This window comes from Miscanthus floridulus, chromosome 11 (genome assembly GCF_019320115.1).
Source record: "Miscanthus floridulus cultivar M001 chromosome 11, ASM1932011v1, whole genome shotgun sequence".
Lineage (NCBI taxonomy): Eukaryota > Viridiplantae > Streptophyta > Magnoliopsida > Poales > Poaceae > Miscanthus > Miscanthus floridulus.
In genome coordinates this window covers 43696517-43710832 of record NC_089590.1, presented here as the reverse complement: position 1 = coordinate 43710832, position 14316 = coordinate 43696517, and the positions used below count along the sequence as shown (strand labels likewise).

At 47.0% G+C, this 14316-nt stretch overlaps 2 protein-coding genes across 2 annotated transcripts; both read left to right on the top strand.

Annotated features, from left to right (window-relative positions):
- Nucleotides 1–201: 201 nt before the first annotated feature.
- On the top strand, nucleotides 202–717 carry LOC136491846 (uncharacterized). Its single transcript, XM_066488065.1, has one exon. The coding sequence runs from the start codon at nucleotides 202–204 to the stop codon at nucleotides 715–717; it is 516 nt and encodes a 171-aa protein (XP_066344162.1).
- A 1767-nt stretch (nucleotides 718–2484) lies between these two features.
- LOC136491845 (cellulose synthase-like protein H1) lies at nucleotides 2485–4633 on the top strand. Its single transcript, XM_066488064.1, has 6 exons — nucleotides 2485–2840; nucleotides 2955–3282; nucleotides 3386–3511; nucleotides 3607–3774; nucleotides 3825–3884; nucleotides 3963–4633. Exons 1-6 carry the CDS (start codon nucleotides 2560–2562, stop codon nucleotides 4524–4526), a joined length of 1527 nt encoding a protein of 508 aa, XP_066344161.1. The 5' UTR covers nucleotides 2485–2559; the 3' UTR covers nucleotides 4527–4633.
- The last annotated feature ends 9683 nt before the right edge of the window (nucleotides 4634–14316 follow it).

Below are 14316 nucleotides of genomic sequence, written 5' to 3'. Positions count from 1 at the left end.
CGAGACATCTATGACAAAGAGGCAAAATGTGGAAGCACTAGACAATAGCCTATGGGATATAATGGCCGGTCAAACCTACCGTTTGGTGGAAAGACTGTTGTCCTTGGTGGGGATTTTAGACAGGTCCTCCCTATTGTGCAGAAAGGATCCAGAGCTCAAATAGTCGGTGCTTCTCTACGAAGGTCGTATCTTTGGGAATCCATGAGCCACCTAAAGCTCGTCCGCAACATGAGGGCTCAGAGTGACCTGTGGTTTGCAGATTATCTATTGCGCATTGGTGGTGGAATGGAAGAGCTTAACGAAGATGGCAATGTACGTATTCCAGATGAGATATGTGTCTCGTACTCTGGAGATGCCGAGAAAGATATTCATACATTGATCGACATCATCTTTCTAGATCTAAATGCAAACATGGCAAACAAAGACTACATCACCACCAGAGCGATTTTATCTATACGTAACGATTGGGTGGACATGATCAATATGAAAATGATTGATATGTTCCAGGGCGGCGAGACGGTGTATCATAGTTTTGACTCCGCGGTAGATGATCCACATAACTACTATCCATCAGAGTTCCTTAACAGTTTGACCCCCAATGGGCTGCCTCCACACGTCTTGAAGCTCAAGCTCGGGTGTCCTGTCATATTGCTTAGGAATATTGACCCTGCCAATGGGCTATGCAATGGTACAAGGCTGGTGGTGCGGGGGTTCTGAAGAAATACAATCGACACTGAAATAGTGGTGGGGCAGCATGCTGGGAAGTGGGTATTCCTTCCTCGAATATCGCTATGCCCGTCTGATGACGAGATATTCCCGTTCCAGTTTAAGAGGAAGCAGTTTGCTATCAGTCTGAGCTTTGCCATGACAGTCAACAAGTCACAGGGCCAAACTATCCCGAACGTGGGTGTGTACCTACCCGCACCGGTGTTCTCTCACGGTCAGTTGTACATTGCGATGTCTAGAGCCACGTCAAGAACCAATATTAAGATCCTTGCCCTCCCGCCTGATGCGGAGGCACAAGAGGAGGAGGCCAAAAAGATAGACAACAAAAATGCTAAAAAGAATGTTGAGGGGAAAAAATAAAAATGCATCAAATAAAAAAGATAAGGATAACAAGACTCCAATAACGGATGAAACTTTCACGAAGAACATTGTATTTAAGGAGGTTCTAACGCCATAGGCGAGGTAACAGAACATTACTAACACATACAATGCATTTTTTTCTATTCAAGTTATATTGTACAAATAATATCTCACTAATGCCATATTTATTGCTGTTCCTAGGTATTTTTAAATGGTTTATCAGACTCTACACGGAGATGTTGTATATACACTTGTGTGATGGCATAATGAAAATTGAACATGTGTTATATTATTGTTATAAAAATGACACTGAGTGTTTTGTTCATAATATTTCGTTTTGTAACCATTCATAACTATTACACGTGTATGTTCTCAAAACCATGAGTTTTGTCGACTTTCCCCACTTTTCTCATGTGTCAATGTGGGATCAACCGAATTAGCACCTGCATAATTACAAACATAAATTACTTGAATAAAACCAACGAAGCAAGTTAGCGATAATAATGAACAATAGTGCTAAACAACACCATACCAGTGGTCGTGGGATGGCACGATCGCAGTGGCATTGGTTCCGCACATTCAGGAGGATAGCTCCATTGTATTTCCCATTGTTGCACCAGGGTCATTAGTTTGTGAGCACAAAAGAAAAGGATATCGGAGATTTCTTCCTGCCAATATAAAATATTATCTTAGCCGCATCACGGAAAGGTATATAAAGTAGAGTTTGTGAGCCTGTGGTGCCGCGCACTCTGTGACTGTGTTAAATTCATAAACTTTACTTTTTTTATTAAATGTCACTTTAACGTTGGTATTTAATATTTACAGTATTGTTATCTTATTGTGTGATCCGTGTGTTTTTAGTATAAAATGTTAGCTATCCCGTAGCAACGTACGAGCACACTACCTAGTTTAGTTAAAAGTAAATAAAAGAACAGATGGAGTACTCAGCCAGCCACCTGAAGAGGTTGCAGTTCGCACTTGTCGTCTTCGTCTCCATAACCATTCTAAGGCTATTTTCAGTGAGATTTTCATCATAGTTTTATTTATATTTAATAAGCTGTCAAATAAATGTTTTCGATGACATGACAATGTTTTCAATGTAAGAGAGAGCGAAAGAAGAAATGAGTTTCAAAGGATGGAACTCTCATGCTCCGTTACCAACTCAAGATGACTCGTAGAATTAAAATGTCTATATGAAATAAGTGAATGAAACTATGCAATGATAATGATGGTTTAACTCTTCGCTGAGAATATTCTAAAACAAAGGAAAAATAAATTAACTATGTTGGAGATTATACAATGTACTGCATTGTGCCAGGCGAAGCTAGACACTGCACCTTGGCTTCGAGCGTGTGTCGTCTATATATACCCGTACCAACTGGCTCCGTATATGTTTTCTTGTGGTTCTCGAGTGCTACAGCTGAGTGGTGAGAGTGACCAAGCGTCCCTCCGTCCGGCTCGGTCCGCGCGGCCATGGCGAGCACTAAGACGAAGCTGCAGCTGCAGGAGAGGGTCCGGCTCCCCCGCACGGCGTGGAAGCTGGCTGACCTCGCCGTTCTCTTCCTGCTCCTGGCCCTCCTCGCTCGCCGTGCGTCCTCGCTGGTGGCGGCGGGCTGCGCGGCGCCGGCGTGCACGTGGTGCTGGGTCGCCGCGCTCGTCTGCGAGGCGTGGTTCACGGTGGTGTGGCTCATCAACATAAACGCCAAGTGGAACCCGGTCCGCTTCGACACGCACCCTGAACGCCTAGCCCAACGGTACGCTAAGTGGTGGCTAGCTAGTAGCTACACTAGGCTTCCAGGAAAACGTACGCTAGTACGTAGCATTTTTTTTGCTTAGTCAACTCAATCTACTGCGTTGTTTGCCGTCAGGACGAGCGACGACGAGCTGCCCGCGGTGGGCATGTTCGTGACGACGGCGGACCCGAAGCTGGAGCCGCCGCTGGTGACGGTGAACACGGTGCTGTCGCTGCTGGCGCTGTACTACCCAGCGGGCAAGCTGACGTGCTACGTCTCCGACGACGGATGCTCGGCGGTGACCTGCTACGCGCTGCGCGAGGCCGCCGAGTTCGCCAAGCTCTGGGTTCCCTTCTGCAAGAAGTACGGTGTCGGGGTCCGGGCCCCCTTCGTGTACTTCTCCTCCGGCGCTGCGGGAGCCGCCGCCGACGCCGAGTTCTTGCGCGCTTGGACACTCATGAAGGTAAACCTGCTAGCTACTGTAAAAAAGAAATTTCCATGTAGTCAGTAACATCCGCCGTACACACTTATTACGTGCCAGTGTCTGATCGTGTTCTTGCATGTAGAACGAGTACGAGGAGTTGGTCCGCCGGATCGAGAACGCCGAAGAGGACTCTCTAGTCCGGCGCGGCAACGGCGAGTTCGCCGAATTCGTGGGTGCTGACCGCAGGAACCACCCGACCATAATCAAGGTAGAGACGAACTCATGGATTGAGCAGCCATGATGAAACGCGTGCCCATCTCGTTGCTTTGTTTTTTCTTGCTAACCGCGACCGCGAGTGTTCAGGTGCTCTGGGACAGCAGCAGCAAGAGCAAGAGCAATCAGGCTGCAGACGATGGAATCCCCAGCCTCATATACGTCTCGAGGGAGAAGAGCCCCACACAGCACCACCACTTCAAGGCCGGCGCCATGAACGTCCTGGTACGTACATCATCGGTGTTCACCGTCCGTAGTGTAACTGATGAGTGGAGAGGTGCCTCCTGAGCCTGAACATGCATTGTTAGCACCTTACTGCATTGTTAGCACCTTACTGCCTCATTGCGAATCGCTCCTTCTTGCCAAAGGTAATCTTTTTCCATCACCGGCCGGTCCTTCTTGCCAAAGTGGCAGAGTTTTTGAAATTTCATCTTCTTGTGACGCAGTCGTCAGAGCCGGGTTTCGTCATCCCGCTGGCGCTGTTCCTAGCCTACAACGCGTACAACCTGGGCGAGTACAAGGACTGCCGGCTATCGGCGCGCGCCTGGTGGAACAACCACAGGATGCAGCGGATCGTGTCGTCGTCCGCCTGGCTGCTCGCGTTCCTCACCGTGGTCCTCAAGACGGTCGGCCTGTCGGAGACAGTGTTCGAGGTGACGCGCAAGGAGCAGCAGAGCTCGTCCGACGGAGACGCTGGCGATGGCGCGGACAACGCCGATCCGGGGCGGTTCACCTTCGACTCGTCGCCGGTGTTCGTCCCGCCGACGGCGCTCGCGATGCTGAGCATCGTCGCCGTCGCCGTCGGAGCGTGGAGGGTGGTCGCCGGTGCGGTGCCCGCCGCCGGTGTCCTGGGCGCCGGGGAGCTCGTGTGCTGTGGATGGCTGGTGCTCTGCTTCTGGCCGTTCGTGAGGGGGCTTGTCGGCAAGGGAAGCTACGGCATCCCCTGGAGCGTCAGGCTCAAGGCTGCTCTGCTCGTCGCCGCGTTCGCGCACCTGTGCACACGCAACTAACTTACTTCGCCGGCATCACAACTACCTACACCTCTGCGATGGTTGGCTGACGTGACGGGAATCATCTGGGAAACGGAAACATGTCTGCAGCCCCATCCCCATCCCCATCCATCCGTAATCGACAACGTGTTGTGTTGTGACTAAGATTGTACTGTACCTTTGCTTCCACTGTTTGTACAGAATTCTTGTAGAAGATATTTGGACACACATGTCACATGTCACAACAGCACAAGAGCTATGTGACATGTGGCATGTCGTCTACTATTAGAAAACCGAAATTCAGAGCAGATTGCAATTTGCAAGTTATGCGTAAGCTTTCAGGATCCCATCGGTTTTAGCCCGTTCGGTTGGGGTTGGGAACGATTCCTAGCCGAGTTTCCTTAAGGTCTGTTCGGTTATCTCGGAATAAACACCTGAAACAATTTCCACCTAAAACGATTGTCTAATTTGTACTTATTCCACACTAACTGAACAGGTCCACCGAGGCCAACAGGCCTCGGTTAGTGTGGAAAATAATTTAAATAGCATCGAAACGGTTCCAGCCAGGATCAGGCCCAGAACGGAGATAACCGAACTGCCCTAAACTAAATTCTTACAGAAGCTTTCAGCCCAAAAAAGGCACAGCTGGGCTCCATTGATCGCCCTGACGTAATAACAAACACATACGTGAACCAACTGTGGAGATACGATTCCCCTAAAAAAAAACTGTGAACCAACTGTGGAGATACGATTCCCCTAAAAAAAACTGTGAACCGTGGAGATACGATTCCCCTAAAAAAAAAAACTGTGGAGATACGAGGCGGAGATGTGGCTCTCGCTTTAGTCCCATACAGGAGGGCATGCGCGACTGAGCTGAAATGGACGACGGAGCCAACGCCAGGCGTGCCGCAAATGAAGGCACACTCAGAGCACGAGTTATCCGTAGCTCGTGTGCTGGTGGCACGGTGCACGGTATGTGCATATAGCGAACCTAAACATTGTTCAAGAAAAATTTGGCAGCCACCAGGATCTACCTGGTTAATATACCAGGCGCATGACAGGTGCGCCTTGTTGCAATTTCTTTTTTTTCAAATAAATTCAGTTTTGTGAAATTGCGCATATAGCTATTCGCATTGCCAGCCACATACTAACACGTATACACACGCTACCTACATGTAAGTCACGTACGCGTACTCACATTACCGGCCACTCGCTAACACGTGTACACATGATACACACGTCACGTACACGTAAATATGTAATCACGTACATATGTACTGTAACACATACTCAAATGCTATTATTATCACACATACAAGTCATATGAAATACAAAATCAAGTGTATCAGGCCACATACAAAAATACAAGGTAACCAAAATATATCAAGTTTATAGTTGCAAAAAAATTTAAATTTTTTTTGCCATATCTACCGGATCATGCATGCATCAATCCAATCTAGGGAAAAATTGTATCTACAACTTCCTTTATTTATTCAATTTTATCAATTAAAAAATAAATAAATATTTATTTCATCTATTACCTCCTAGGAGAGGTAATATGTTGTCATAACCGTCCGATCAAAATAAATAAACGGCCTACAGTTATTTGGAGGTACCGCAGCAAAGCCCAACAACAATACCTTATTTGCCAGGTGTGCCCATGGCATCTGAGGCCTAGGCATATGGTGATGAGAGATAAATGAGGTATTATGCAAAATTGCATAATAATCAGCACCGATGTTTGGCCAAATGAGTGGTTACTAATATGCATTATGGTTGTAGCAGGAATGTACTTTGAACCTTTTATGAGTGTTTTCAGTTAATTTTACTGGACTTGGATTCACCTTTTGTTCTGTCTCAATCTTTCATTGTGCAAATATGCATGATCTGTTGTATTGGTGATTCAATGATTTTTCAGGGGACGTTTCCATTATTTATGTTGAAATTGATATATGATGTTTGCAGGCTGACAAGGCCACCATAGTTGGGGAGGCCGTAACCTACATCAGGACTCTGGAAGGCACCCTCCAGAAGCTGGAGAAGATGAAGCTGGAGCGCAAGCGCACGCTGGCGGCGCAGCAGCAGCTGGCGGTGGGTGCCGGCAGCAGCCGCGCGTCGTCCGCGCGCCACCCCGCACCACCAGCGCTGCCAGCACCAGCACCGGCCCCGGCAGCGTCGTCGTCGACGGAGGCGAACCTGGCGGACATGGTCCACGGCTTGGCACAGCATGCCGCCGTGGCCGCCGCGAACAAGGCCCTGGCAGTGGCGGCGGCAGCGGCCGCGGCCGGCTCCTCCTCCTCCTCCGGCGCCGCAGCCGCGCAGCTGCCCCGTGGCGCGGTGCCGTTCCCTGCGCCCGTGGCGGGGTTCCAGACGTGGTCCGGGCAGAACGTGGTGGTGAGCGTGGCCAACAACGAGGCGTACATCAACCTGCACTGCCCGCGGCAGCCCGGCACGCTGACCAAGGCGCTCTTCGTGCTGGAGAGGCACAGCATCGAGGTCGTCACCACCACCATCTCCGCCCAGGACGGCTTCCGCATGTACGGCATCCATGCGCGCGTAAGTCATCAAACATTGTTACCTTACCAGCTGGCTTCTTTCTTATCAAACATGCAGTTCTATCTGGAGCTGGGACCTTACAAATTTTTGTTTGCGTCGTGGACGATGGACCTGCAGGCCAATCCGGCTTCGGCCTCGGCTCGCTTTCCGGAGAATCTGTGTGCTGAAGACAGGTTCAAGCTGGCGGTGTCGGAGATGGTGCAGCTCATCAACATCTGATCGAGGCCAGCCAACGCGCACATGCTCATGCTCTCGCCGATGCAACAAATCGCTCTGCTCGTTGGACTTGGAGTTGAGCTATGCTACGCTGCTGCCGTCGTCGTCGTTTCGTGTTAAGACTTAAGTCTGGTCGTCGTTGAACTCGTTTAATTTGTTTCTCAAAGAGTCTGTCTGGTTTGGGTCAAGTTTGGTCGTCGGTTTGAACTGTTTTGTTTCTGAAAAAGAGTCTGGTGCGTGTCAAGTTTGGTCGTCGGTGAACTGTTTTATGCCTGAAGACAACAGTCGTCTTGTCGTACCGTATAATAAGTACTGTTCGAAGTTAAACCTGTCGTGGATATATGATCTGCTGTATGCATGGTTTGTTGGTCACTATTGGAGCTGCAGACTTGCTTGCTACTCGATCAGATAATTTCGGGGCCCGCGGCCTCGTTGCTGTTCACGACCCTCTCGGGGTAAATTTTGGGCAGGTCTGATATGTTCCAATGCATGCCAAGTGAATCAGCAAATGCATATGCATGGATTGCTGCCTTGCTGCCTTGATGCCAGTCCTACCCTTACTCTGTTTCCTCCTAGTTATTATGACTGAACCAGTCATAAGTCATCGAACCGAACCGGTGACAGCATCGGTTCACTGGTTTAACTATTGAGAATTGAAATAGTTGTGGACCGTTTAAATTGAACCGGCGACGAATTAAATACTTCGACCCTCATATACAAGTCCATACATACACAGAGTTGGATGTATAATAGTATAGCTAGCATTTTCTTTCCTTTCAAAAATTGAATCTCCTAATGTTTCCTTATGAAACACAGTTCCTTTTTGACAACCCAATCTTATAGCTTCCCTATATTTGGGAATTAGTTACACCCATGATCAGAAACTACAATATGTTTTTTTTTCTTTGGCAGGTGACACGAACGATGACAAATAAAATGATTTCATTTTTGCTATAATTCTAATATTTCATTTTGCCATTGCCAAGACAGCTTGCTCCTTCAAATACTTTGTTCGTTCAAGCGAACAATTCATTGATGTTCCACAACCCCAATACAAATTGTTGGAGAAGATGATGCGAGGTAGGAGGGCTGTTCGATTTAGGCCATGACAACAACATTTACCATCTTAGTATTTAGCCAGCAAAATAAGCCATTATGATCTAAAAATTACGAGATTAATCAAGAAAAACCCTACACAATTTGATTTTACGATGAACCAACGGCTTAGATAAATTAAATAGTTCATTCCTAATACAACTATAAGCGTATATTCAGAAAAATCTATGTTGTTGGATTTTACGATGATGATCTAACTGTTTTAGATCAAATCAAATAGTTGATGCCTAATACAATTACAAGATTATTTTTTTTAAAAAGAATAACATATAGCTGGAAAATATGGCTTTTCCCGGCTCCTCACAGATTTGACACAAATAATTACAAAATTATCATTGGAAATGCTTTTTGCCAAACGTTTTGCAAAATGTCTCACGTCCATTAGAGAAGTTGCTCCACAAGAGGAGGTGGAGTATCCTTTTCACCTCCACCAGAGAAGTTGCTCCACAAGTGGAGGTGGAGTACCCTTTTAGGAGCCAAACTAAGGCCTTGTTTGGCGTTAGCTCCATGAACAACTCCATCAGTGGTGTTAGAGCCGTTTTGGTAAACCGTTTGGCAAAACAGATTCACATATAGAGCTCCTTAAAACACGCTCTCACAGTACCCCATGCTAGACCCACAAGGACAAGGTGAACCCGGGTGAGAAGCCACTTTTTGTGGCTCCATCTCACTTCAAACCTCTGTAAGAGCATGATTTAAGGGTCTTCCTAGATGAAGCCATTTTATTTTACCCCGTTTAGCACAAAATGGCTCCAAATGCTCCTGAAATCAGTGGATAAGCCGTGCCAAACCGGGCCTAACCCTTAATGAGTGACAACACCCTTATTCATCTCTGGTAAAAAGGTCAACCTTCCATGGGAAAAAGGACCAAGGCCTCTATGGGAGATGGAAGTGTATAGTTTGACAAGAACTAGTTCTACAATGTAGGGCCTACTTGGTTGGCTTCCAAAAATTTTCAAGCCAAATATTTGGCAACCAAACGTTGCCAAAAGTTAGGCAAAATACTTGCCACAGATTTGGCAAGTTAAATCAGAGGTATTAGCAAATTTTGGCAACAAACCAAATAGAAGCCAAATATTTAGCTTGCTCAAGTTTTGGCGGCTAAAATTTGGCTATCCACCTCAGGCCCTGTTTGGTTGGGCTTTTGGCTTTGGCTTTTGGCCCCAAAAGCCAAAAGCCCAACCAAAGGGGCTGCTATTGGAGGGTGCTTTTTCAGAAGCAGCTGCTTTTTCATAGTTCATTTTTGAAAGCTGGGTTGACCCTGCTTTTGGCTTTTGGCTTTCTGCTTTTCGAAATTGGTGGAATAAAAAGCTCTTCCATAGTTGTTTCAAGAGAGATAAAGATAAAAGGTATATTTTATACTTGTTTAACCAAACAGCTTTTAGCTTTTCTACAGCTCACAGCCCACAGCAGCTTTTCCACAGCTCACAGCCCACAGCAGCTTTTTCCCACAGCCACAGCTCAACCAAACAGGGCCTCAGGCTCCTAGTCCTACTCATCTCTAATATAAAGGTCAACTTTCCCTAGGAAAATCAGAACAATACCTTTATAAATTCAACGTTTATGAGAAACGCGACTATTTCTCATCTAATAACGTTAGTAGCATTGTAATTTGCTTGAAACATGAAATATGCCACAAACTTCGTACGCCCATGGCTACTTGGACCCACATGTAGCCAATCATATTTTCTTATAGACCAAAATGCCCTTGCCATTTTGCCTCTCTCCACTCATAAACACATGGGCCACACCTATATATCATCCCTTACCTCTCCTTCACTGCTCAATTCCAGCCATCGTGCTCTCAGTCATCTATGTCTCATGCCGCCGCCATCGCAGGCTGCTCTCCTCGCCTATGTTGCGAGCCGCTGCCGCCTATGGTCCCCATCGTTGGAGCGGGCGACACTCAAACCTTCCGCTCTCTGCGTGGACCTAGCAGTGGTTGGCAACGATTGTTGTGAAGGTCGCGGGTGTACATGCTAAACCGTGCACTCCACTCGCACCTGCGTTGCCTCCTACACAGTTGTTGTAACACCCTCGGTGTTACATATCCATTTAACAATAGTTTAAGGCTTAATAAAACCTGATAAATAGGTTTACCTAGGTTCGGTGATGAACTCTTGCATGAAATGATAAGTACGTATTTGTTTGAATCACCATTTGTTAATATAGGGTCAACATATGTGATGTCAACCTACTCTATTTTTGTGCTTAAACATCTCTAAGTGAGTTTGCAAACAAAAGTTATTTAGGGTTCATGTTGGCAAAATGCGAAGAAAATGATTAAAAATGCCAAAAACCTTTCCTTGTTTTAATTGCTCAATACCTTTTTGGAGGATAAATAAATAATTATTTTATATTGAAACGGTAAAATATGTTGGTATGAAAAACTTAGTTTAAGTTTTGTACTTTGTGGTAGAGTGCTTGTTCATGCCTAGTTTAATTGTTTGATAGGTTAATTAGTGCTTCAAAGTTTCAATAAAATGTTGTTTCCTAGGTGACTTAGAAGCTTGTAAGTGTTTTCGCTGACACTGCTAATTTTGGCCCTAATTACCCGCTAATCCACTGCCCTAATGACCTTAGTCCCTTAATCAAAGTTGGAGATTGATTAGCATGGAAGATATTTCCTTATAGGCATCGGCTCAGAATCTTTTCGGAATATGCCGATCTAGGGGTTCAAAGGAAGGCACATGGCACTGCCGTTGCCCATGCCCTGCTCTGCCTGCCCAACGCTCTGGCCACGCACAGTGCGCGCCATGGCCACCCACGCCGCGTTGCTCCCTCTCCCTCCCTTCTTCTATAGGCTAAGGTCGCCTTGGTCGTCCTCGCGGTCCATCTCCCTCCCTCTCTCAGCTCTCTCCCTCGCTCCCTACCGCAGGGATGCGAGCGCGCCCGCCATGGCTAGCTCCGAGCTCCCTCTGCCACCGCCGCTTCCACCGCTTTGCCCCTCTTCACGCTCAACTGCCGGCACCACCGCCTCCTCCTCGCTCCCCTCTGTGCCCCGCTCACGCTCGCTGGAGCCCGTGTCATCGAGAGCCACCGCGGCCCCTGCTCGGGCAGGCTACGGTGCAGCACGCATGTGGCCAGGCCGCTATGCCCTACCACTGCACTGATGGTGCCAGCCCTGGGTGCGCCGTGTTCGCCCGGTGCCACACAGCCCGTCCTCGTCGGCCGCTGCGCCTCACAGCACCACGCCGCTGTGCAGCCGCCCACCGCGGCCGCCGTGCGTGTGGCAAGCTACCACTGGCTGCGCTTGGCCAAGCTACCACCGCTAATGCATGTGGGTGTGTGAAAGGTCCTAATGGCTAGAGGGGGGGGGGTGAATAGCCTAATAAAAATTTCTACAACAACACTTAACCAAATGGTTAGACAATTATGAGGCGAAGCGAGTGTTGCGCTAGCCTACTCAAAATGCAAGCCACCTACCACAATTCTAGTTTAGATAGTGTCAATTCACACAAGAGCAATGACACTACCCTATGTTAGTGTGCTCTCAAAGGCTAACTAAAGAGCCACACCAACCAAGCATGCAAGCTCTCATAACTAGCTACACTAAAGAGCTTGTCAACTAGTTTGCGGTAAAGTAAAGAGAGTGATCAAGAGGGTTATACCGCCGTGTAGATGAATGAACCAATCAATCACGAAGATGAATAACAATGATGACCAATCACCTCGGAATCAATGATGAACACAATGATTTTTACTGAGGTTCACTTGCTTGCTGGCAAGCTAGTCCTCGTTGTGGCGATTCACTCACTTAGAGGTTCACGCGCTAATTGGCTTCACACGCCAAACCCTCAATAGGGTGCCGCACAACCAACACAAGATGAGGATCACACAAGCCACGAGCAATCCACTAGAGTACCTTTTGGCGCTCCGCCGAGGAAAGGTCAAGAACCCCTCACAATCACCACGATCAGAGTCGGAGACAATCACCACCTCCGCTCGACGATCCTCGCTGCTCCAACCCGTCTAGGTGGCGGCAACCACCAAGAGTAACAAGCGAAATCCGCAGCGAAACATGAACACCAAGTGCCTCTAGATGCAATCACTCAAGCAATGCACTTGGATCACTCCCAATCTCACTATGATGATGAATCAATGATGTAGATGAGTGTGAGGGCTTTGGCTTAGCTCACAAGGTTGCTATATCAATGAAAATGGCCAAAGATGTGAGCCACAGCTGGCCATGGGGCTATAAATAGAGCCCCAATCAAATAGAGCCGTTATACCCCTTCACTGGGCAAAACGCGCTCTGACCGAACGCTCCGGTCATACTGACCGGACGCTCCCGATGGACGCCACGTGTCATCGCCTTCAAACGCTGTTCGTCAGATCCCAACGGTTATGACGCTGACCGGACGCAGCAGCTTCAACTGACCAGACGCTGAACCCCCAGCGTCCGATCATTTCCAGTAAGGTATCGACTTCGACCGGACGTGTCCGGTTAAAACTGACCGGACACTGGAACCTCAGCGTCCGGTCGAGTACAGTAAGGGTCGAAACCTGGTTTTCCTCGACCAGACGCGTCCGGTCCACCTCGACCGGACACAGCCAGCGTCCGGTGGTAAACCCTAGCCACTGTACCGACAGTCAATGCGACTGGATGCAGGCAGTCAGCATTCGGTGCTTCTGGATCCAGCGTCCGGTCACTGGACCAATGCTGGCATCAGCTCTGTTCTCACTTCTATTTTCTCCACCCTTGCTCTAATGTGCCAACCACCAAGAATTTGCATCCGGCGCAATAGAAAATAGGCATTTCATTTTCTCGAAAGCGCCGAATCCAAAAATGTGTTAGCATATTTTCACAAATGTTATCAAGGGTGTTAGCACTCTACTAGATCCTAAATGCATATGCAATGAGTTAGAGCATCTAGTGGCACTTTGATAACTGCATTTCGATACGAGTTTCACCCCTCTTAATAGTACGGCTATCAAACCTAAATGTGATCACACTCTCTAAGTGTCTTGATCACCAAAACAAAATAGCTCCTATAAGTTATACCTTTGCCTTGAGCTTTTTGTTTTTCTCTTTCTTCTCTTCAAGTTTAAGCCCTTGATCATCTCCATGCTATCACCATTGTCATGTCATGATCTTCATTAGCTTCTTCTACTTGAAGTGTGCTACCTATGTCATGATCACTTGATAAACTAGGTTAGCACTTAGGGTTTCATCAATTCACCAAAACCAATCTAGAGCTTTCAGTGTGGCCGCTGCTGCCCCCATGTACCGCCCTAACCCTTGCCGGTGGCTGGCCGCGTGAACTCGGCCGCACCCCGAGCACCTCCTCTGCTCGGTGAAGACGTGGAAGAAGAAGAGAAGGACCTCGCGCTTAAATAGAAGCTTTTACTGGGTTTAAAAAGTAAATCACATGACCCACATGAATAGTACTTCTAGACTGCGGGTTGATTTAGGAAAAGCTCATTGGTCTCCATGCAAAGTGTCTGTCTTTTATGGTTTTTCCTTTTCTTTTATGTTTAAATCGGATGGAACTTTAAAAATTCATAGTAAATTGTAGAAAAGTCCTAAAAATGCCAAACTAGTTTTGTTACACTCTGCACAACTAGATCTATGCGGTAAAAACATAATATGACATGTTTTAGTACAAAAGTTTTGCTATAGATTTTTGCCTAATGCTAAATTCATATCTGCTATTATATGAATCTAATTGCAGTGAAATTTTTATAGTAAGTTGCTCTTGATGTGTGTGTGCTGTGATAAAAATTTCATGTCCAATGGATATTTATTTACTGAGTTATTGATTTATTATGTGTCACATGCTTTTATTACCATTAAGTCTTAATTAAATGCTAGTAAATAATCTGCTTATCCAAAAATTATGAAATTCATACAGTAGCTTTGTTTTGTTAAGATATGCCTCCCATAAATTTTTCACCTCCAAAATAGATGTTTGGTGCGCCA